This window comes from Fukomys damarensis, unplaced genomic scaffold (genome assembly GCF_012274545.1).
Source record: "Fukomys damarensis isolate Sample0158 unplaced genomic scaffold, DMR_v1.0_HiC HiC_scaffold_19, whole genome shotgun sequence".
In the NCBI taxonomy this organism is placed as follows: Eukaryota; Metazoa; Chordata; class Mammalia; order Rodentia; family Bathyergidae; genus Fukomys; species Fukomys damarensis.
In genome coordinates this window covers 46,711,173-46,734,691 of record NW_022900931.1, presented here as the reverse complement: position 1 = coordinate 46,734,691, position 23,519 = coordinate 46,711,173, and the positions used below count along the sequence as shown (strand labels likewise).

Sequence of the window (23,519 nt, the reverse complement as noted above, 5' to 3'; positions counted from 1 at the left end):
CGGCGGGCGGCGGGAGGGGCGGCGCCCCAGCACATTCTGTGTGGGCTTCCCGGAGAGCACGCGGGCGTGGGCGGTCCCGCTGAGAGTCCCTTTGCGCCTGAGTACGACAGACCTCCGGAGCCTCTGCGTCTGAAGTCCTATCCTAAACGCTGGACCTCGCAGCCATGTCAGCCCCAAGGGAGGTGGCGATCGGCATCGATCTCGGGCGTGGGCGTGTGGCAAGGTGGGAATCCTCCTCGCCGACGACCGGGGCAGCCGCACCACGCTCAGCTACGTGGCCTTCACGAACACCGAACGGCTGGTGGGCGACGCCGCAGGAGTCAAACTTACCTGAACGCGCACAACACCGTGTTTGACTCCAAACGGCTGATAGGGCGCATGTTCTCGGAAGCGACGGTGCAGTCGGACGTAAAGCATTGGCCTTTCCAGGTGGTGAGCGAGGGTGGCGAGCCCCAGGTGCGCGTGTCCCACCGCGGGGAGGACAAGGCGTTCTACCCCGAGGAGATCTCGTCCATGGTGCTGAGCAAGATGAAGGAGACGGCCAGCCTGTGAGTGATCACGGTGCCTGCCTACTTCAACGACTCGCAGCGCCAGGCTCCCAAAGACCAGGGTGCCATCGCCGGGCTCAACGTGCTGCGGATGATCAGTGAGCCCGCTGAGGCTGCCATTGCCAATGGGCTGGACCGGCTTGGGGCAGGAGAGCCAGTGTGCTTATTTCTAACCTTGGTGGAGGCACTTTTGATGTGTCGATCCTCACTGTCGACCCTGGAGTCTTCGAGGTAAAGGCCACAGCCGGAGACACTCACCTGGGTGGAGAGGACTTCGACAACCAGCTGACGAACCACTTTGTGGAGGAGTTTTGGTGGAAGCATGGAAAGGATATGAGCCGTAACAAATCGGCCCTTCGACGATTGCGCACGGCCTGTGAGAGCGCCAAGTGCACCCTGCCCTCCAGCACCCAGGCCACTCTGGAGATTGACTCCCTGTTCGAAGGCACGGACTTCTACACAACCATCACTCGTGCCCGCTTTGAGGAACTGTGCTCGGACCTCTCCGCAGCACCCTGGAGCCTGTGGAGAAGACCCTGAAGGATGCCAAGCTGGGCAAGGCCCAGGTCCATGACGTCATCACGGTGGGTGGTTCCACCCGCATCCCTAAGGTGCAGAAGCTATTGCAGGATTTCTTCAGTGGCAAAGAGCTGAACAGGACCATTCATCCTGATGAGGCTGTGGCCTATGGGGCTGCTGTGCAAGTGGCCGTGTTGATTGGGGACAAGGGTGAGAAAGTACAAGATCTTCTGCTGCTGGGTGTGGCTCCCCTGCCATTAGGGCTGGAGACAGCAGGCGGGGTGATGACCACAATAATCCAGAGGAATGCTACCATTCCCACCAAGCAGACTCAGACTTTTACCACCTACTCTGGCAACCAGCCTGGGGTCTTAATCCAGGTGTTTGAGGGCGAGAGGGCCATGACCAAGGACAACAATCTGCTGGGGCGTTTTGAGCTCGGTGGCATCCCTCCTACCCCAGGTGGAGTCCCTCAGATAGAGGTGACTTTTGACATCGATGCCAATGGCATCCTTAGTGTGACAGCCACTGACAGGAGCACGGGCAAGGCCAACAAGATCGTCATCACCAATGACAAGGGCCGGCTGAGCAAGAGGAAGTGAAGAGAATGGTTCATGAGGCTGCACAGCACAAGGCTGAGGATGAGGCCCAGAGGGACAGGGTGGCTGCTGAAAACTCCCTGGAGGCTCATGTGTTCCATGTAAAGGACTCCTTGCAAGAGGAAAGTCTTAGGGACAAGATCCCAGGAGAAGACAGGCGCAAAGTGCAAGACAAGTGTCAGGAAGTCCTTGCCTGGCTGGAGCACAACCAGTTGGCAGAGAAGGAGGAATATGAGTATCAGAAGAAGGAACTAGAGCAAATCTGCTGCCCCGTCTTTTCTAGGCTCTCTGGAGGGTCTAGTGTTCCTGGAGCCAGCAGCTGTGGGGCTCAAGCCTGCCAGGGGAGGCCCAGTACCGGCCACCTCATTGAGGAAGTCAATTGAATGACTCCTTAATGTAAGTCTGCTATTACTGTAAAGACTTGGGCCTTTGGGCCTTCTAGGGTATCTTCTATGATTCTGTCCTGTAACATCGGGGGTTCTGAGGTGACAGGTATCTTCCCCCTAAAGCTGAGCGCTTTCTTCACAGTATGTTGTATAACCAAGGTCTTTGTCATTTTGACATTTTGAAAAAATTCCTCTTCTTCAATTTCATACAAACAGAAGTCATTGATTTATTGTTAACATTTGTGTGGCACTTTAACATTGCTTTGTTATACAATTTATATTTTTTTACTTGCATGTGTGGATTTTATTATGTGAAATATAGTTGTACATGTACATAAACTTGAACACCTCCTTCCTGGTTTTCATTCCAGTCAATTAAGTGTGTAATGAGGCTCACCTTTTAGAAGCAGAAAATGTTTCAGCAGGTGCTGAAGGAGGAACATGAGAAAATTCATAAGGCTGCATACAAATTTCCTGTAGGAGAAAACAAGATAAGGCAGTTTGAGGTAGACACATTCAATCAGTACTGCAGTGTGAGGGGTGTTAGGACTTACAGTGCAGGAAAACAGAGGGAGATAGGTGGAGTTGAAAAGCAGAGAATAGAGAGAAATTTAAATACTGGCAAGTTTCCTGTGTGGGATCATAAGATAAGAATTCTATGTTGGGAGATTAGTTTGTTAGTCTGTATACTAATAACACAGACAGTTTACATAATTGTTAACTGTTTCTAAGCATGTCATTTTACCCATTGCTATTTTGGACACAAGAGTCCCAAATGGATTTTGGGAATAGTATATGCTAGAGTAGGTCAGTGAATGTGATTGAAGTTTCTGTTGGTTGACCTTGTTGATGTGAGAGGAATAGCATGCTGCCACCTGATTTCTGCTGATGGCTGTAGGAGCAGAGCAACAACAACAGTGGTGTAGCATAGTGGCTGCCTGCATTGGACCCAGAATGCACAGGTTTTCAACTCTATCACACTGAATACTGTACTGTGCAAATGAAATTCTCCCGACTTCAATGTACCCGTGCATGTACTGAGATGACAACAGTATCTACCTCAATATTATCGCGAGAATTCAATTAAAATATGTAAGAGGCAAAGAATGCTAAGCATTTATGCTATCAAGAAATATTAGCTATTACTAATTATTAGTTGAGCATCAAGTTGTGTTACTTGACATACACAATTTAATCCTCACAGCAGCATTACAGGGTAGTTATCTTTTTTTTTTTTGGATGAAGATTCTGAAGTTTAAACAGGTTAAACAATTTACTCAAGGGCCGGGGATTTAGCTCAGTGGTTTGGTGGCCTGCCTTACAAGCGCAAGGACCTGAGTTTAATCCCTGTACCAAAAAACAAACAAACAAACAATTTACTCAAGATTGCATAAACTATTAAATGTAGACAGGAAAAGTTGAAATTGAGAATGTGGTTTTTCCTGACTAAATTCCAAGCATGGCACCTCACAAACAGACCATAACTCTATGTATTACTACACCTTCCTCCAGATACTGTGAAGTTGACAGATTATGCATTTAGAATATAACTGACTGCTGAGCCATAAGGGAAAGACTATTTATTTTATTGTATGCTTACACTGCTAAGTGAACTTTTGTGTATATTTTTATAGCAAATGACTGAACCTGGGGGATATCCAGAGACTCACCTATACTGTCAAGTAAATGACAATATAGCAGCAAAGATAAACTGGGTGAGTTAATTTCCAGTCAACCCGATCCATTCTGTATCTGTCATAAACAGTGGGAATTTTATTTTAAACTCAGAAATGACAGTAGGCTTGGCTAGAGTAATGGTAAACTATATTTAGCTTAGATGGTCTCTTGCAAGTAGAGAGAAGTTTACACTAATAATCCACTTGTCCCTGGATGTGATTTCACATTTTTAACTGCCCTCTTTTTTTGTGCCTGGCTCAAGTCCTAGTCAACCTGGCTTCATGTGAAGGAACCTGAAAAAACAAAACAAAACAGAAAGACAGAAGAAACAAAGGCAAGAAAACTGCAAGTTCAAGCCCAGCCTGAGCAATTTATCATGAATTTGTTTCAAAAATTTAAAAGGCAGAGCATATACCTGTGTGAAGGCCCTGGGTTTAATCCCCAGTACTTGGCAGGGGAGAGGTATGGGTGCAAGGGGGTAAGGGAGGTGGAGGTGCATGGGGGGAGCATAGAGGTGAGTTACATAACCGCCCTGTGTTACATTCTTGTTTTCCTAATTTTTTTTCAACTTCCAGCATTGATCATCTCAACCTATTTGTACTTCTCTCTCAAGAGGAATGATTATAGTTATATCTATGGAGTTTCTTACCATTCCCACAACATGCCTTTATCGTTTTTTTTTAAATGTTAAAAACACATTTTATTGTGCTTAATAGTTGCGAAAATACTTCGTATCTCCCCAGTTGGGTGGTATCTAATTTTCTATAGGGAGATTTAAGTAAATTAATCACTTCTACTTTTCAATGATTGCTGTTGGTAATTTTGGTTTAGTTTCTTTGAGATTTGTATCTTTTAATAAGAGGCATCTAAAATTTCTTATTGTCAGTTGTGGTGATGCAACCTATAGTCCCAGCATTCTGGGAGGCTGAAGTAGGAGGATTACAACTTGAGCCAATTGGGCAATTTAGGGAGACTTTGTCTCAGTCCAGGCTGGCCTTGAATTCACAGCAATAATCTTGTCTCCCAAGTGCTGGGATTGCAAGTGTGCCTCACCATGCCTGGCTCAAAATTTTGAAATGTTGAAAAGGTCTAGAGATGTAGCTCAGTGTGAAGGCCTAAATTCAATCCCAGGACCCTTCCCCTCAACCTGTATGTTGATTATTGTAATCACAACTATGTCACCCATTTTTTTCCCAAAACAATTTTAATAAGCTAAACCAAATATATATCCATTATTTAAAAATATCAAACCTTGTGGTAAGCATTTTCTTGCCCCATCCCCAATTCCTATGCATTGCAAGCAACCACTTTCAAATATAAAAAATGGAAATAGCTAAATGATACTAAATAAAAGGCCTGCTGAGAAGCAAGGAAAAGGGGTTCCAGGTTAAAGATCAAGCTGTAAAAAAACACTTAGATTATTATCAAGGCAGTTCTGAAATGTAATATTCATTTGAATCACCTGGCTTTTGTAAAAGGCAGATTCGGTAGATCTTAGAAATTTAGATTTCAGGCTCTACCTCACAGCAAGGCTTTTTACATATCCAGCTTCTCCCAAATCATAAAGTGATTTGAGATCTACAAAAATAATTTCTCAAAGCAACCAGTTTCATGAATTTATTTTCCCCATCACTTTTCTCCATTTGAACTGTTGGTTTCTTTTCCTGGTGTGAAAAAGAAAACGTACAAGATTAGAATTGAGGTGGGGGTGGGTTTGTCAAGAAAGTGGATGGGGTCTGTCCTGATCACCAAAGCTTGAAACCATTGTCTTAGCACGAAAAGATTCGGAGTAATTACAGAAAATCAAGGGTCCTTGGATCGAAGGCTTTCTCTTGTTTAATCAAAGGCTGATAACTTCCTGTCTCAGTGTGCTTGGCATATAGAAAGGGTTCAATACAGTGGGCCCTTGATTTATGAATTCAATCGGTTCCCAAGGTGTGGTTGTAACTCAAGTTGGTTGTTAAGTCAGTACAGCTGAGATCTGAATGTTTACCTGGGTACACTCTATAGATAACAAGAGGCAGATGAATCTTCCATTATCCTAATTAACCCAAGTTGCTCAAATGTCAGGCTAGTTGTAACTTGAGGGTCCACTGTACTTTGTCAGATAAAAGATTAGATAAATAGGCACCAAGAAATTGGAGTCTAAAGTAAAAAATTGTATTCTTTCATAAGAAAAGATCTTAGCTTCGACTGCGTATTTTTAACCCAACATTTACAGTAGTGTGTAACAATCTTCTTCTAGGCACATATCCGGATATTAAATAAAAGTATCAATGCTTCCTTTTTTTCTAAGGGTTGTTATCCTGGGAAAAGAATCCTATTGTCAGAAGTGGGATTCGAACCCACGCCTCCAGGGGAGACTGCGACCTGAACGCAGCGCCTTAGACCGCTCGGCCATCCTGACATGTGCTGCGCTTTCCTTTTTACTTTCTTTTCAGTTGTTCACAAACTGATGGTGCACAATGTGAAATTACACCAATGTATTTAATGTTTATTGTTTCAACTAAAAAAACTCCTCCTGATCCTATTTGCAAAACAAGAAAATAGAAATGTCATGGATAGCTGATTCCTATCTCTTATTTTTTCATCATCTGAAACCTTGCAGGTCCATATCCTCTAGCGTTGCTTCGCGCACTCCTCTCCTTTGAGAAGCCGAGCTAGGTGTTGGTGGATCTCGTACTGGCACGTTACCCTCTCACCAAAGTCGGAATTCGACACCCAGGGGATCCAAACGGGGCGACGCGAAGCTGATAGTGTCTGGCTGTTAGGGAAGCAGGGATGACAAGTGGGGAGGAAATATCCCTTGCGGAGCTAAACTGGCGCTTTTTTTCAGACACCCCGTGGTCCTGGCTTTCAGGTTCCCAGCAACTGGAGACTTTAACAATCCTATCATGAAATTATAAGTCTATCACCAGCAGTAAATTCATTATCCTTAACTTTATGTATATAATTCCAGAAGTGACTTGCAGGAAGCGTTGGTGGTATAGTGGTGAGCATAGCTGCCTTCCAAGCAGTTGACCCGGGTTCGATTCCCGGCCAACGCAGTGCATTTGCATGTAATTTTTCCTCCCTACTTTAGAGTGCCTGACCAGAACCACAGGTGGGGCAAGCACTTAGTTTAGTTCACACTTGAAAGAAAACGGAAACTGCAACTTTACCTCACTCTTTTTTCTACTTTCAGTTTTGCCTATGGAGCTCTTTCTCTGCCCAGACCTGTTTTGACAGGATTCGATTTTGAAGCTTTTATTTCCTTCCTTTCCTTCTTTTTATTATTTTTTTTCTTTTGAAACTTTCAACACTTGAAGAATCTTAGGGATTTTCCAGGTTCTGTGATCTCTTGCCTGAGTCTCAGCTTCTTGTATTTTTATCTGAAAGGTTCATAGGCAGCCACAACTACTGAACACTTGAAATTGTCAGTTGAGTCTAAATGTAGTGCATTTTCAAATTTAAATATAATTTGTGAATCAATTGAAATAAATACATGAAGTGAAATTATTAAATAACTGGAAGTTTGTGAACGGATACTCAGTGTAGTTATTATAGAACGCTCAAGTAAGGTCTACTGAAAATGGATATATGATCTATTTTTTTAAATTACAGATTTTATGAAATTTAAATGCTTATGGTTTTCTTCTAAAAATTTAAAGCTCCAGTGAAGTGTGCAGTCTGCAGGTGTAAAATACATACCAAATTTTAAAGACTAAGTAGGAAAACAGAATCTAGTCAATAATACCTTTGTATTATGTTAAAATAATAATGTAGACATTCATTAAATAAGGTATACTATTAAAATTATCCCTTCTTTTTACATTTAATGTGGAAATAATAAAATAAAAAAGTGCACATGACTTCACATCATGTTTCTATTATAATGTGCAGTTATAGACATGAAAATACAATTTTGTCGGCAACCAGTTGATTCCATTAGTGCTCAGAAAGCATAGAAATAAGCTCCACAGGGATCTATTTCGTAAGCTCAGCTGTTCTCCTCGTTAGCATAGTGGTAACACTGCCTTCATGCGGGACCACGGGGTTCCCCGAGCAGGAGGGAGTGAGGGGTTCCTTTTTTCTCTTTCTAATCTCTATTACTCTTGAATTGAATATGACTCTTAAGTAAATTTAAAGTTTATGTTTCAAAAGTATGGCTTTCTCTAGTGAGTTTCGTGGATGATGGGGAGGAGTATGAGTGTGTTTCTTAAAGGTGATCGGCGATTAGTCCTACAAGGGAATTTTCAGCTGATCCCCCATTAAATGGGCCTGCTTACTGGCTTTGCCGTCCTTGCTCAGACCTTCCTGTTCTCCACAAAGAGAATACAAGCATTCAGTCTTTGCCCTAAATCCTGACTTCTGGATTCCTATCTTTCCTCCTTGCCATTTCCTGTACCAACAGACGGCCACCTTTCTCCTGCCTTCCTCCCAGGTATGTCGCTGTTCAACAGTGACCAGCCCAAATTCTCCAGTGTGCATGGGTCTCGCCGCCACACTGCACGAAGTTGTGTAGACTTGTGAAACATCACTACAACCTGCGATCAGGAATGACAGATGGTCTATCTAAGCCAAGCAGGGAAAGTGGCACTGATCTGCCAATCGGAGGCTTGGTGTGTTTGTGTTTTTTGATGTTGTTGTTGTTCTTTTTACTTTTAAACATCGAATTCTTCACAGATATGCATAACACCCTTGCACAGGAAATTTTAGTACTGTACATGTGCTGCCCAAAAAAGCACTGTTGCTGTTATTTTTCATCATTCGTGAACGATTTGCTTTTGCCCAAGTCATTTAATTTCTGGGGTTCGATTTCTCATCTGTTAAGGGGAGTTCAAATTCCACAATCCTGGAGATTCTTTTAGACTCTAAACTCCTTTGAAGGACATACAGCCCTGAACTGGAAAGAGTGTGATTTTTACAGATAAACATTTTGAATCTCACTTCTTCCACTTAATGAGCTCTTTGATTTCAGCCTGTTTCATCTTTTTGAACTTCAACTCCATTGTCTGATATACATATAAAAAGGGTAAAAATGCACTTAGTTTTAATGGTTGCTTTGAGGGGGAAAGATTATATATGTAAAAGCATCTGACCCATCATATATACTTACTGTGTAAACAATTAGACTTCCTGTATAGATTAGGGTTAGATATAGATTAGAGTAATACATATGTAGTCCTTAAAAAATCATGAGAATAAGCAAATAGCAGAAAAATCAAATACATACATATATCCATGGTCCAGAATCCCCAGCACATCTGTTAATTCATTTTTTAAAGCACCCAAGCAGAGTGGGTCACCCTTTGAAATAACTGATTTTTTTTTTTTTTTAAATACTGGGAATCGAATTCAGGCCTTTGCACTTGCAAGACAGGCAGTGGAACCACTGAGCCAAATTCCCGGCCCCACATCTGTTAATATTTTGATGTATATCTCTTTGGGATTTTGGGGGACATGTTTTAAATGCAATGTTGGAATAACACTATGCATAGTTTTTTTTTTTAAATATACTACTTTTTAAAAGCAGCTTTAGGTTCATAGCAAAATTGAGGGGCAAGTGCAGAGATTTCTTGTATATCCCCCATCTTCACATATGCATAGCCTCCCCAATCATTATTACCTACCTCTAGTGATACATTTATTACAGTTGATGAATCAAATTGACACATCATTGTCACCCAAAGGCCATAGTTTGCATTAGGGCTTAAACTTGCAGCTGTACATTTTATGGATTTAGAACATGTTTTTTAACCTGCTTGATCTCCCCACTCTGCTGTACTGGGATTGTACCCAGGGAACACTGAACTACATTCCTAGCTCTGATTTTATTTTGAGATGGGAGCGGTCTAGCTAATGTGTTCAGGCTGGCTTTACACTTGTGATCTTCCTTCCAGAGTAGATGGGATTGTAGACTTGGCCAACCACACCCATCCTAGCCTGCTTAATTTTTTACTTAGAAATGTGGTTATTTCTACAATCATTAAATACTAGCCCCAAACATTCTTTCAATCAGTTTCTTGTGTTATACTATATGCTTACATCGTAATTTCTTTAATGAATCTTCTATTTTTGAATGTTTATGTTGTTTCCAATGTTTTCTGTCTCTTCTGGTGAGGCAGCTCCTGAAATCTCTGCTCTGTACTTTTGCAGTCTTATATCATTTTCATCTTGGCTTCCCTAAAATCTCTGCTCAGTGCATGTCCAGTTCAGGAGTGTGGCAAAGATTGGAGGGGAGCTTGATTTGCAGGTTTTATTTTCCCCCATGTGGTTCTCTCCTTTCTGAGAGGCCAGTCTCCAGCCAGTCTCAGTTCCCCCACCAAACACAAGCCAGTGAGACTGTTGTTTTCTGCACCACTTTATATGTCTGAGTCAGGATCACAGTGAGTAACCACAGGATGAGGATCTTACCTGTTGTAGTTCTTTCTTCCAAGGCTTGAATCCTGTTTGTTTCTTCTTGAAATTTTGAGATATGACATGAAGTAAATCTACAACTCTATTCCCCTTCTACCACATGGTGGTTCTCTGTTCAGTTCATTGGGTAACTCATTCCTCAACTACTGATTTGAAATGACATAGTTTCTGAGTATTTACCTATAGGGAAAGGGTAATGGGAGTTGACAGGGACCCCTGCAGTGACCCTGGCCTCCTGCAAGACAATACAAGGTCTAGGAGATAGGAAAGTGGGAACTAAACGAAACACAGAGACAGAGACTTGAGAGAAACTGAGTCTTGGGTTGATCTAAACTTCTCCAGGCAGCAAAGACAAAGAAGTCCCAGGACATCCAGGATTTATTTATCACAAGTGTCAGAAGTGGAGGAAGCTGGGCAGGCCTTGGGACACCTGCTGATAACAAGTATCAATCAGGCAGGATTGGGATGAGGGCACAAGCATATCTTTGTAGAAGAGAACACACGGTTGATTCAGAGGGAAAGAATTTAGTTAGTCAGTTGACCTTGGCTGGAAGTGAACACGGCTAGCCGTGCTACTTCACAGATTAGGACTTAAATCTCGGTAGCAGCCATAAGCATAGGAGCAATTCTAGCCCAACTCTGCCACCTGACATGCCCATGTGAGTCATGTAAAGTTCAGTCAGACTCCTGAAATAATAAACAGCCAAATGATAGAGGGGCAAGAAGCCTGTGCCACTATATCCTCCTAACATTGGGAAGAGGTGTCTGCTGCATTTACCCACTCAGCCTCTCAAACAAAGCAAGCCAAAAACTCTGGGACCTCCTTGACTCCAATCCCAGCTTGGGCCCACTAGACAAGAGCGGTGAAACCAGAAGACATCAAGCTTCCTGTTGATATTGCGAATGGTTGTAAACTAATGCCTTAGTCTGCTATCCCTTGTGGAGTTTCCTGCTTATGTTTTTATATTCAACTATGTACTGCCTCACTCTGATTTCCAGAACAGCTCTGACTCTAGACTCACTTAGATCATGAGACATCAGTCATGAACCCAAAGAGAAAGCCTTGGATGTTACAGATGATTGAAATTGCATTAAGTTTTCTATAAGCTTTTGATGGGAAAAGAGTGAGATACAGCTTGTGACTTGGAGTCTGCCAACCCTGTTTCAGTTTGTTTTTTAAGAGCAGACACACGAACATACCTTTGTCATAGCTTATCCAGTTTACCCACATCTGTAGCCACCCCATTGTCTAGTTCTCACCCCACCTCCCACCCTGGCCTATTTGTTGTAGTTTAAGTTTGATTTTTATTCATTGTATTGCTCATTGTAATGGATATTTGGATTTGCTCACCACCCATTCCAGCCTCATTTTGATCTCATTTCCTCTACCGTGGAGGTTAGAAAGCAAAAAACTGAACTTTCTAGCCACCCCCATGAGGTTTCTATCAATTGGATATAATCTATAATTATGTTGAGGTACATACAGATATATCTTCTCAGATTATGGAAAGCATGATGTTTGCTAATCTACAACTTCTTTGAAAACAGTTGACCTCTGTCAAAAACATATATACAGAAATCTTTTTAAAGTATACATTATAATTATAAAATATAACATGTAATAAAAATTATTTTGTTACTAAAAAGGAAAAATGAGGTGCATGTACCAAGAATTAAATAAAAGCTAGTAGAAAAATCCTAACAATGAACAAAAATTCAGTTTTAAATGTCCTTGTACCTCACAATTACTAAAACAAATTACATAAATACTATGTTAATTGGTATATAAGAAACACATTTCATCCAGCTGAAGAAAGAGGATCACTCCAAGTTGAGACCAGCTTGAACTACATAGCCACACTCTGTATCAAAAAAAAAAAAAAAAAAAAAGGAGCACACTGCAATTCACCTGTGGATCTAACATGATCTTCTAATTAGATTAAAAGACAATAAGGGTGGGGATTTGACTCAGTGGTTCTGCTACCCTGCTTTTTTGAGGACAAGGGCGTGAGTTTGATCCCTGGTACTACAAAAAAAAAAAAAAAAAAAAAAAAAGACAGTATAAAACTCTTATACTATTGTTCAGCATTTATTCTACAAGTGAACTTACAAATGCATAACCCAAATATCTATTTTAAGAGTAATTTCTTTGTTGAACACATTCTATTGATACTTTAGAATATCTCCTCTGGTATTTTTTGAATCACTTTATACAAAAATATTTGACATCAGATTTTCATGTTACTTACTTGTATGTTTCCATGACATGAGGGGTGTTCAAAGGTTATAAATGAGAAATTTGTACATTCACAGGGATTTGATCCAATATGGTAGGACAACTGAAGACTTGTGCACATCCTGTATATTCATGTTTTCTCATCACACTGTTTGCTGTTTGTTTGTTTGTGTTTTTTGTTTTTTGTTTTTTTACCAGGAATTGAACTCAGAACCTTGTGTGGAGCCACTGAGCAATATCCATTCTGTGCTCTTTTGGAGCGGGGAGGTTACCAGGGTTCAAACTCGGGTCCTTGTGCTTGTGAAGCAGGCACTGGAACCACTGAGCTAAATCCCCGGCCCCATGCTGCACTCTTGTAAAATGAGAATAAAATCAAAATGTGTAGAAGTAGTCCCACTGATATGAGTTTCTCTACTATACGATGTCATGTTTCTCTCAAACATTGTGTAAAAATAAAGAGCAATTTCATTCATGATTTCTCTCACCTTTCAAATATTGTCCGAAGGTTTTCTATACAGTATTTTGTCATTTTTGCATAAAAATCATTTCCTGGCATCCCATGTATTATTGGGTTGAGCCCAAACATTAGGCCAAATGGACCAATGCAGTGTGGTGGTGAAGTGTGTGGGCTCGTTCGTGCTTCCTGTGTTTAAATCCTGACTCTGTCTCCATTTGCTCATCTGTCACAGAAGTTAATGACGATAGTTACAATTCTCAAAGAGTTAATGCATGTTTAGAACAGTACCTGGCAATGAGCAAGCATTAGTTATCCTTTCTATCATTATTATTATTTTTGGTAGCGGGGATCAAAATCAGGACCTTGAGCTTGCGAGGCAGGAGTGATGCCACTGAGCTAAATCCCTGGCCCTCCTTTCTACTATTAAAATGAATATTGTTAATCCCTATGAAGTTAAAGAAGAAAAAATTAAACAAAAAACCCTTGTCCCAGAAAATAAAGGTGAAATTCGACAGAGAAAGAAGTGGTACTTGCATCTCAGCGGTTTTTATCCCCAAACCTCCCCTCTGTTCCCATTGAGCCCACAGCCTCCATCTTGTCTATTAAATCACCTTTGCTAAAGTGTTTTGTCCCTATACTTAATCATTTTTTTCTGTTTGATTTATCAAGGGCAGAGAGAAGTATAGTTAATTCTCTCTGTGTAGTGATGCATTTATTTTCCCTTGTAAATCCAATAATTTTGATTTTATATTTGAATGCTATTTTATTAGGTACATATATGTTTGGAATTACTATATGTTCATCATGAGCTAAATTTTTTGTTATAGTGATCATCATTCCTACTGAGGTGTTGTTTCTTGAACTTTATTTTATCTGAAATATATGGGTTATATCATCTTTCTTTCTGTTAGACTATTCCTGGAATATCTTTTTCCATTAAATCTTTCTGCTTACTTCTGTTTCAATATATTCTGAACAGATTTTAAAAATCTACTTTGCATTTTAACTGGAAAGTTTTGTCCATTTATAGTTGTTATCATTACCAATATATTTGTATTTATATTTAACTTGCCACCCCACTTTGTTCTTTGCACTGGCTACTCACCCCCACCCTGCGCTGGTTTTTAAAACAATTTTTTTTCTTTTTGTTTCTTCTCTTTTAGATTGCTGTCATTTGCATTAAAACGAAGCATAGGAACTGTTTGAGTATTTGGAGCAAACTGAAAAGCAATACTTCCTATTTCTGCTGCCAGCCTAACAAAAGAGGTCAAGCTGAGAGTAGCTGTCCCCAAATCTGGACCTGACACATGAGCAAAATCTCCCCAAAAGTGTTGGTTAGCAATATGGGGTTATCAGCTTTTCATTTTCCCAAGTTAGGGAATTAACAAAACAACCACACCCACAACAACTACTATTTGTTGTGATTATGATTTTATTTTTAAAAAGACATTTAAGACAAAAAACTTTAAGTGTAAAAAATTCTCAGTTTAAAGTTCATTTGGCAGAGGAAGTAAAAAGAATGAAGGTAATGTGTGTATGCGCCAACTCCTCATGATTAATGCAATCATTATGTACTACAAACATGTACTAATAAAAATTTTAAAAGGTTATTTGGCAAATATATGTGTGTATATATAGTACGAATACATGCAGATGTTTAATGTAAAATATATATGTGTTACATGTGTGTATTAATTTCTCAACATGCTTATCTATGTTTACAATTTCACTGAGATCTTAGAAAACTTTGACCTGTACCTAAATGAAAACCGCTGAACCGAGTACCATAGGGCAGAAAGGAAATAGGTTCCGTGTGGAGGCTGGGGTGGAGGGTCTGGGACTTGGGCGGTGCAGAAAATGGCTCAGGATCCCTGCTGAGCACCCTAGGTTGATGACCGTAGGCTAAGGGTAGAACCCTTAGGTACTTGGGTCCAGATAAGTCAGTGTGAAGGGTCTGTAAGTTTAAAGACATTAATAAATTCCATGTTCTATCTGGGTGCCTTTCAAACAGGTGGAGTTGAAGCTCGGGAAATAGTTTTCTGAGCAAACCAACTGAACTCCCTACCCCTCCAACAGCGTCTATTTTGGATTCCCCAAAGATCGCTTTGCTCCTTCATCCTCTTCGCCTGCTCTTTTCTCAGCCTCTTAGGAGCAGAAGCTGAGTTCTGTTTCAGATCTAACTAGGTGCTAGTGCGCCGGAATTATCGGCCTCGATCGCACCCGATGCTGTGAAAAGTGATGGTTTTATCGCACAACTCCAGTCACAAGTTGCCGGACGCTCAGAGCGCCGCCGGTTTATTGTTCCGTGAACTGACTTTTAGTAGGAGACTTTACCGCCCGTCTCTGTGGCGCAATCGGTTAGCGCGTTCGGCTGTTAACCGAAAGGTTGGTGGTTCGAGCCCACCCAGGGACGAGGAGAAATTTTATAAACCTTGAGCTATGCTATATTATAAATCGTGTGAACTCAAAGACCTCCTTCAACCCCAACCGACAGAGTTTGCCGCACACCGCTACACTGTGTGATTCTCGCAACTCCGCACTGGCAGTTTTGTTCAGTGGTTCAAAAATTCGTGGGTGGGCTGATGGGAAAAGTTGCTCTTGGTAGAAATTTTAGCTGTTATTAACCACTGAAATTGCATCATGAAACCGACACTTTATGAAGATTTACTGATCAAAGGCAGTAAGAACAATACTAACAATCCAAAGATATTTTTCCTACTAAATTGTGCCAGCCTTGCCTTTATATTTCCTGACTAATGAGATGGGCCTACATCCTGAATCGGTCCAGCCCCAATGCATTAAATGCTTTTTTTTTTCTTTTTTCTTTTTTTTTTTTTTTTTCTTTTTTTTTTTTTTTTACCGGGGATCGAACTCAGTTCCTTGGGCTTGCGGAAACAGGCGGTGGAACCATTGAGTCAAATCCCCTACCCTATGCCTCTAATTTCTGTCTACTCCCTTCCTGTAATCCCCACTGCACATAAAACTCCCCATGCACTCCTGTGTAGGTGAGATGCGGGAAGCAAGCTGGCTAATCCATGCCTGCTATGGTAATGCGGTTGCTGAGAGAAGAGGACTTTCTCATTAATCCAAACACCACTCTGACAGAATTTTTTTGTTTTGTTTTTTTGAGACAGGGTCTGACTATGTAATTCAGACTGACCTGGATCTCACTATGTAGCCCAGCCTGGTCTCGAACTCACAGCGATCCTTCTGCCTCAGCCTCCCGACTTCTGGGATTACAGGTGTGTGCCCCCAAGCCTGGCTCTCTGACAGAGTTTTGACAAAAGAAGGGAATAAAGATTTTCTTATTCATGCTTTTTCACCATGTTTCTCCTGTCTTCTGAAAGTAGCATGCAAGAAGTTGTAAAATGCTTTATTAAAAGCAAAAACTGCTGTTCAAAACATCTGAAGCACAGAGACAGCTAACACTTCTTTACGTAAGCAGCCATTGTCATATCCGTCCCCTCCCCATTGGTACTGGACGGCTGAGGGATTGTAGAGCCTCATCATTTAACTCAGGGAGCTCAGGTCATTTCAACATCTTTTTCATGCATGACATGAACAAAGTTTCACCTAAATTAGATATGCAAACAGAAAAGCTGGTTTTTAGAGTTCCTGCTCCTCCTCTAATTCTTACTACCTTGGTCAACAAAAACCTCTAACCCCTTGCTCATTGCTTCCTGTGAGCATGTGGTTGTCACTTTCTTGACGTTTTCTGAGGTTAGATGCTATCTCTGTCAGCACAACACACCCATTTCTCAGTACTTTTCTGAGTCCACTCCTCAGCCATAGCCCGTTTCCTTTTCTGTCCAATGCATTAAGAGGATTCATCACTATATACTCAGACCATCCCAATTCTGTTAGAGAGCCTCCTCCCCAACCCAATAAAGCTCAGCACTTGCACAATTCCCCTTCACTCCACTGTGCCTCCTGCTGGAAAGAGGAGCCTTATCTTTGGGCCCTGAGAGGGGTCTCCTTGTCGGTCCTGGATACCTCCCTGCTCCCTGCTCTTTCTCAGCCATCCTCTTCCTGGGTCCTGCTAATTGCCTAGCAGTTCCTGCACTCTGTCTGCAAGGAGTTTGGGGCTTCCCCTGCAGCAATGGATGCAGAAACTGTTCTGCTGCCCCGCCTCATTCTTTTTTTTTTTGGTACCAGTTTTTGAACTTGGGTCCTTGCACTTGCGAGGCAGGCGGTGGAACCACTGAGCTAAATCCCTGGTCCCATTAACTCTTTTATCTACTTATTTATGAGGCTTTTTATCTATTTCAAGGGTGACTGTCCAGAGACCATCCAGAGTATGTTGCTGTTCTGGGAGATTGTGATTTGGATAGAGAAAACATACAGCTCTGAGATTTCCTGGGCTTGCAGCTACTCCTGGGGTATCATGGTGGATCCCCGAAGATCACAGGCCTTTTCTTCCCATTAGAATTTGAAGAAGACAGAGCTGGAGGAGGTGCCCTGAGCTCTGGCTGAGTTGTGTTTTTCCTGCTGTAGAGGAAATGCCAGATGTGGACGAGGAGATCGCAGATCCAGAGAGAGGTTTCCAGATGCAGAATCACTACTTTTATTACCCTGGGAGCTAAGGGGTCATTTTTCCTGGTCCTGACTCCATTTAAAATTGTACTCTTTCTTGGCTACCATTGATCTTCGGAGGTCTCTCTGAACAAAGAAATACAGCCCAGTGTCCACCGTGAACAGCAATCCTACCACCAGGCACAAAGCGATTTGGTGCCAAGGTGGAAAAGGTGAGATGATGGATGGAGGAGCTGTTGGATCTAACAGAAGTAGAGAAATGAGAAAAATGGCTGTCACTGAGGCAGAATTGTAATGAACTGAGGTCACTAGGGAATGGTGTTCCTGACATCTGCCAAGGGACAGGTTCTCAGGAATGAATGGTGGGAGACTCTGGGGGTGCCTCTGTTCCCTCCCACTGATTCCTGATCTTAGTTCTCCCCAAGGGAGCTCAGCTCATCACTTAGCCACAGTTTCTGCTTGTTTGGTGTGGTTGTGACAGGGAGTGTTCAGCAAGTGAGGTTGTCACGAAGTGTTAGGTGACAGTTATGAAACTATCAGGTAATACTCTTGTCCATAAGCTGTCACAAACTTGTGGATTTCAGTATCATTTTTTAAACTTTTTTAAGAGAAAGCCTATGGATTTCAAGCTGGCAATCCTTCTGCCTCAGTCTTCTGAGTGCCAAATTATAGGTATATGTACCACCATGCCTGCCTTAACTCTTAATTTTTTTTTTTTTTTGTATTGGGATTAAACTCAGGACCTTGCACTTGTGAGGCAGGTGGCCGCACCACTGAGCTAAATCCCCAATTAACTCTTAATTTTGATATAATTTCCCATTTGAATTGGCAACTTTCACATGCCCTTTTTTACCAACCAGGGATCAAACTCAGGACCTTGTGCTTGGGAGGCAGGTGTGTTGCCACTGAACTAAATCCCTGGCCCACTTTCATATATCCTTTACCCAGATTCATTGGTTGTTTACTTTGCCCCACTTGCCTCTTCATTTGTGTTATTTTCTAACCATTTGAAAGTACAATAGGCCTTCTATGTCCATGGGCTCTGCACCTGAAGGTTCAACCAACTGCAGATGAAAAATATTTGAAAAAGCCCAGCATGGTGGGCCCTTGTAATTTCAGCACTCTGAGAGGTTAAGGTAGGAGGACTACAAGTTTGAGCCCAGCCTAGGCAACTTAGCAAAAAAAAGAGAAAAAAGAAAAAAAAGAAAAAAAATTGAAAAATTGGAAAAAAAATTGTCTGAGCTGGGTATGGTGGCCTGTATCTGTACCTGTAGTCCCAGCTACTCAGAAGGCTGAGGCTGGAGGATTGCCATGAGTTCAAAGATAGCCTGGAATACATAGAAAGGCCCTGTCTCAAAAAGAAAAAAAAAAAAAAAAAAAAAGTTAGGGCCTGGGATTGAACTCAGTGGTGCCACCACTCGCCTTGCAAGCACAAGGTCCCAAGCTAATTTATAGACAATAGCAGTTCAAGACCATCCTGGACAACATAGCAAGCCAGGAGTCTCAAAAATCAAAACACAACAGGCTGGGGATTTGGCGCAGTGGTTCTGCTGCCTGCCTCATAAGCACAAGGGCCTAAGTTCAACCCCTGTACCAAAAACAAAAACCAAAACAAACTACAACAATAAATTGTGCCTGAACTGAACATGCATGGACTTTTTCTTGTCATGATTCCCGAAACAATACAGTATTAACAACTTTTTTTAATAGCATTTACTTTGTATCAGGTATCATAAGTAACCTAAAGATCCTTTCAACTATACAAGAATATACTTAAGGGTAATATGTAAATATTGAGTCCTTTTACATGAGGGCCTTGTGCTTCTGCAGGCTTTGGTATTTTGAAGGTACTAGAACCCATCCCCACAGATACCTAGGAACAGCTGCATTTACTGTCAATTTAAAGTGTAATAAAATTATTTTTATACAAATTTTATTATTATTTTGTTAAATTTTGAAAGGTATTCTGCCATTTATTTGTTTACTTATTTATTTATTTATTGGTACTGGGGATCAAAGGCAAGCCCTTGTGCTTGTGAGACGCCACTGAGCTAAATCCCAGGCCCTGCCTTTAAAATTCCAGCACTCTGGGAGGCTGAGGAGGCTGAGGCAGGAGGATTGCAAGTTGTATTCCAACTTGAATAACTAAGCAACTTAGCAAGACCCTGTGTCACAAAAAAGAAAAAAAGGACTGGGGATGTAGCTCAGTGCAAAGACCCTGGTTCAATTCCCAGTACCAGAAACACAAAACCAAACAAAATAGCAAACAAAGAAAAGCTCTAAAAAAATTTACAATTGTAAATTGCTTCCAATTTACATTTGAGTCCAGTTATAGGCAGAAGTTCTGCAACATCAGAACATCAGAGAACAGCAAGCAAGCACCATGCTAGATGTAGATCTCTGACCCTGTTACTATAGAAACTAGCGATAAAGCCAGCATGGAGGCGCATGCCTGTATTCCCAGCAAACAGGAGGCTGAGGTAGGAGGATCACTGCGAGTTTGAGGCCAGCCTGGACTACATAGTGAGTTCAAGGCCAGGTTGAATTGTAGAGCTAGATCTTGTCTCAAAAAACCAAAACCCAACCAAACAAGCATACCAGTTCAGTCTGGTCTTGAGCTTACTATGTAGCCCAGGCTGCCCTCGTACTCAGTTCATAGCAGTTCTCTTGCCTTAGCCTCCTGAGTGCTGGCATTACAGGTGTGTACCACCACACCTGCTTTTACACCTGGCTAAGTACCGTAATTGATGAAGCAAATGTGGCTTCTACTCCTGTTGTCATGCTGCAGGGTGAAAGGCAACTCTCAGCCACCCCTTAGGAACAGGCTGGAGCAGAACCCCAAGCTTGTCCAGTAGTCAGAGCCCTTCAGGGTCTCTGTAAATCTCTGGGTGGGAACCCAGTATTAGGAAGTCTGTGGAGTCAGGGATCCCCCAATTCACCTTCCCAGTCCCAGGACTGCACCACTCTCACCTTGAACGATGATATCCGCAGTTCCTGAAGATTTATTGTTATATCCAATGAGCCCCCGGCAGTAGTAGGAGCCGTTGTGATTGAGTGTGGCTTCTGGGATGTGGAATTCAGAATTTTTATGAAAAAACCTCTGTGGTTTGCAGTTCTGTATGTAGGTGACTTTGTACACAGGCTTGTTTTTCCAGCTGTGGCATCTCAGCCGAATGAGCTCCCCCTTTTGGAACACCCACTTAGAGGTCTGGAGCACCAGCCAGGCTGAAAGACACAGAGAGACCTCACGTTCTGGCCTCCACTTTCAACACAAGGTTCTTGGGTTTTTTCAGCCCTGGGAATAAAAGCCAGGGCTTTTGCACTGAGCTATATCCCAACTCTACTTATTTATTTATATATTTTTTTTGGTTTTTGAGACAGGTTCTCACTAGGTAGTTGAGACTGACCTGGAACTCACTATGTAGCCCAGGCTGGTCTTGAACTCACAGCAATCCTCCTGCCTCAGCCTCCTAAGTGCTGGGATTACAGGTGTGCACCACCACGCCCAGCTATTTATAATTTTTAAAACAGGGTCTCACTAAGTTACTAGCTTTCCCAGCATGGGTTTGATTTTTTTTTTTTTTTTTAACTGGGATCGAACTCGGGACCTTGTGTTTGGGAGGCAGGCAGCAGAACCACTGAGCAAAATTCCTGGCAAGGGTTTGAGCTTTTGATATTCCTGCCTCAGCCTCCCAGAGTGCTGGGGGCTACAAGCCTGCACCACCATGTTAATGCAGGTGATGCCTGGCTCGGGCAGGGCTCTTGTAAAAGGGACATTTGTCAGCTAGATCCCAGGACACAATGAAAAGCCAGACAGAGGGACATCTCAACAAAGCTTTCTTTGGGAAAAGCTGACAGCGCCCTGCAAAAGAGCTCACACCGAAAACTTTTGTCAAATGAGGTAAACACACACACACACACACACACACACACACACACGCATGTGAGCAGAACATAAAGTTAGAGCAGAAAAGCTAAAAATGAGGAAAATGAGAAGCAAGGCTGGGGATTACTGTGTTTTAAGTGTTGGACTTGGTTGGATTCACTTTGGCAGTTAATAAGGAATCACAATAAATTGTAGACCAAAGAGGGAAAGTGTATTTGAAAATGATGATGTGCCCCTTAAGAAATAAGATAAACTTCTGAAGGAACAGACTGCTGTAGGAATACTGAAGGACCCTCACAGCAGCATTCCGTCACTCACTGGTGTGGACTTCTAGCCGTACTGAGTCACTGAGTGTGGAGAGGCCGGTCTGGCACTGGTATTTGCCACTGTCCTCCACTCTGGCAGCTTGAATGAGGTAGCTGGAGGCCTGGTTTGAGATGCGTGTTCCGTTGTGGTACCAGTGTGTGGAATTGGCCCCTGGTGGGTAGTCTCCCTGGCACGTCAGAGTCACATTGTCATCCCGGAGCACTCGGACCCACTGTGGATCTAGGAGCACCACAGACTTTCCGTGACCCGCTGAGGAGCCAAGAGAACGGAGAATGAGGAGCGAGGAGTGAGCAGGTCCACCCTAGCATTCCCAGGGCAAAGTAGAGCCAGAGCCAGCCCACTGCACACATACGGTGGGTGACTCGGTCTGAGAGCGTCTTGGCTGCGGGCTCTTGGCTCCATTTCTGGCCTGCACTGAAGCCTAAGGAAAACTAACCAGAGAAGCACGGGAGCAAGCTCCGCTGTTGAGGGCACTGTCCCCTCTACCCCACCTGGTAATTTTCCAACTGATGGTCAATTTCCCCTGCCCATGTGTGCCCCATTTGGTCAATCTAAGACTATGAAATAAACTCACCACTTTGTGTGACAGATGAAACTGCAAGGAAAAAACACATGAATCAGATATTGGGCAGCGTGCCATCTGCCCCACCTGGTAATTTTCCAACTGATGGTCAATTTCCCCTGCCCATGTGTGCCCCATTTGGTCAATCTAAGACTATGAAATAAACTCACCAGCTTGTGTGACAGATGAAACTGCAAGGAAAAAAAAAAACCACATATGAATCAGGTATTAGGCAGAGTGAGGAATTAGAACACATGCCCTGGCAGCCCTGGGTTCCCAAGAATTAAGGTATTTAGAGTGATTGCCTCTCCTGCTGCTTGTCCTCTGGTCTCCAATGACTGTGTCTCCTGCCACAAGGCCACCTAAGTTCCATTTTTGACTCTGTTCCCTTACTCCCCATTCCCTGTTAAAACTCAGGAATGAGGGCTGGGGATTTGGCTCAGTGGTTCCACGGCCTCTGAAGTGTAAGGGCCCGAGTTTGATTCCCCAGTACAAAAAAAACCCCACAGCAACAACAACAGCAACAAAACCCAAAACCAAAAACAACTCTGGAATGAAAGATAGACATGGAATTTCCTCAGATCAAGCCACAGGAACAACCTTAACTCAATTAAGTCTTAGAGGGGAACTTTGGCGCATTGGACTGGAAGAGATAGACCTTAGGGTCCATCTAATTTGTGCTCTTCTGCTTACACACAGGGAAACTAAGACCCACAGGGCTAACAACTGCTCTCCGAATCCCCTTACAGCCCTGATGACGCACTTATCAGACCATAATTCTGCTCCTTTCCAGCCCTCAGGCAGCTTATCCCACCCCTGGTCCAAAAAGGGTGCCAAACCCAGGGCTTCTTAACTTCTTCCTTATACACAGTGACCCAGACTTACCTAGAAGTAGCAGAGCCAATGGTGACAGCGGATGCCGCATACTGCTGCACTGGAGTGACGAGTAACCACAGATAGCTGGCGCTGGCAAGGGACCTAGCTGACTAGAAGAGAGGAAATAAATAGCCTTTCCCCCAACCCCATTACCTCATTCACTGGGTTCCTTTTCCGGGAACATCATCTGATTTCTGAATCCAAAGTCTGACAAGTGAGCCCTGTGACAGGGCAGAAGCAGGAGGGGAAGAGCCCGGAGGAGAATCAAGGTGGTTCTGACCCTCTGCACCTCACTGAGCACCTGGAGAACAAAGGAGCCATCACAGTGCTCCCTTGGCCATCTCAGGATGTCTATCCTGTCTCCTGGGTCTACCCAGGAATCTTGGCCCCAATGTCACCAGGGTAGGATCCCAGTATTGTAAATAGCTAAGTTAGTTAGAAATTGTTATAAAGCAATTAGACAAAGTTGGGCCCTCGGCATAGAAAAACAACTGAGATACATTTACCAGTTAGC

General features: G+C 42.7%; 2 protein-coding genes and 3 non-coding genes across 6 annotated transcripts; 3 read left to right on the top strand and 2 right to left on the bottom strand.

The window, feature by feature from the left end:
* The first annotated feature begins 24 nt into the window (after nt 1-24).
* On the top strand, nt 25-2,255 carry Hspa6 (heat shock protein family A (Hsp70) member 6). Its single transcript, XM_010617111.3, is given in 6 exon segments — nt 25-204; nt 207-314; nt 317-700; nt 703-1,050; nt 1,053-1,658; nt 1,661-2,255. Coding segments are annotated over 6 exon segments (1,875 nt in total). The 5' UTR covers nt 25-164; the 3' UTR covers nt 2,050-2,255.
* Nucleotides 2,256-6,053: 3,798 nt separating this feature from the next.
* Nucleotides 6,054-6,136, bottom strand: Trnal-cag. The gene has a single exon. It is a non-coding gene; the product is annotated as a tRNA-Leu (tRNA).
* A 568-nt stretch (nt 6,137-6,704) lies between these two features.
* On the top strand, nt 6,705-6,776 carry Trnag-ucc. The gene has a single exon. It is a non-coding gene; the product is annotated as a tRNA-Gly (tRNA).
* Nucleotides 6,777-15,160: 8,384 nt separating this feature from the next.
* Trnan-guu lies at nt 15,161-15,234 on the top strand. Its single transcript has one exon. It is a non-coding gene; the product is annotated as a tRNA-Asn (tRNA).
* A 780-nt stretch (nt 15,235-16,014) lies between these two features.
* On the bottom strand, nt 16,015-23,110 carry LOC104857295 (low affinity immunoglobulin gamma Fc region receptor IV). 2 transcript variants are annotated; one of them, XM_010617096.3, is made up of 6 exons: nt 23,015-23,110; nt 22,300-22,320; nt 22,142-22,162; nt 21,559-21,786; nt 20,325-20,579; nt 16,015-17,596 (listed from the first exon to the last, which is right to left on the bottom strand). In XM_010617096.3, the coding sequence occupies exons 1-6, from the start codon at nt 23,052-23,054 to the stop codon at nt 17,409-17,411; spliced, it is 753 nt and encodes a 250-aa protein (XP_010615398.1). In that variant the 5' UTR covers nt 23,055-23,110; the 3' UTR covers nt 16,015-17,408. The 2 variants fall into 2 exon arrangements, with proteins under 2 accessions (XP_010615398.1, XP_010615389.1); XM_010617087.3 differs by having other exon boundaries at nt 16,016-17,596; nt 21,559-21,816.
* Between the last annotated feature and the right edge of the window lie 409 nt (nt 23,111-23,519).

Bases quoted from the DNA above. Each gene is read 5' to 3' on its own strand.
- LOC104857295 (XM_010617087.3), bottom strand. From the start codon at position 23,054: ATGCGGCATCCGCTGTCACCATTGGCTCTGCTACTTCTAG. The intron at 21,817-22,141 runs GTGAGTTTATTT...TTGGCTCCTCAG, and splicing joins TTCATCTGTCACACAAAGTG to CGGGTCACGGAAAGTCTGTG. The intron at 20,580-21,558 runs GTGAGTGACGGA...TGTGTCTTTCAG, and splicing joins ACGGCTAGAAGTCCACACCA to CCTGGCTGGTGCTCCAGACC.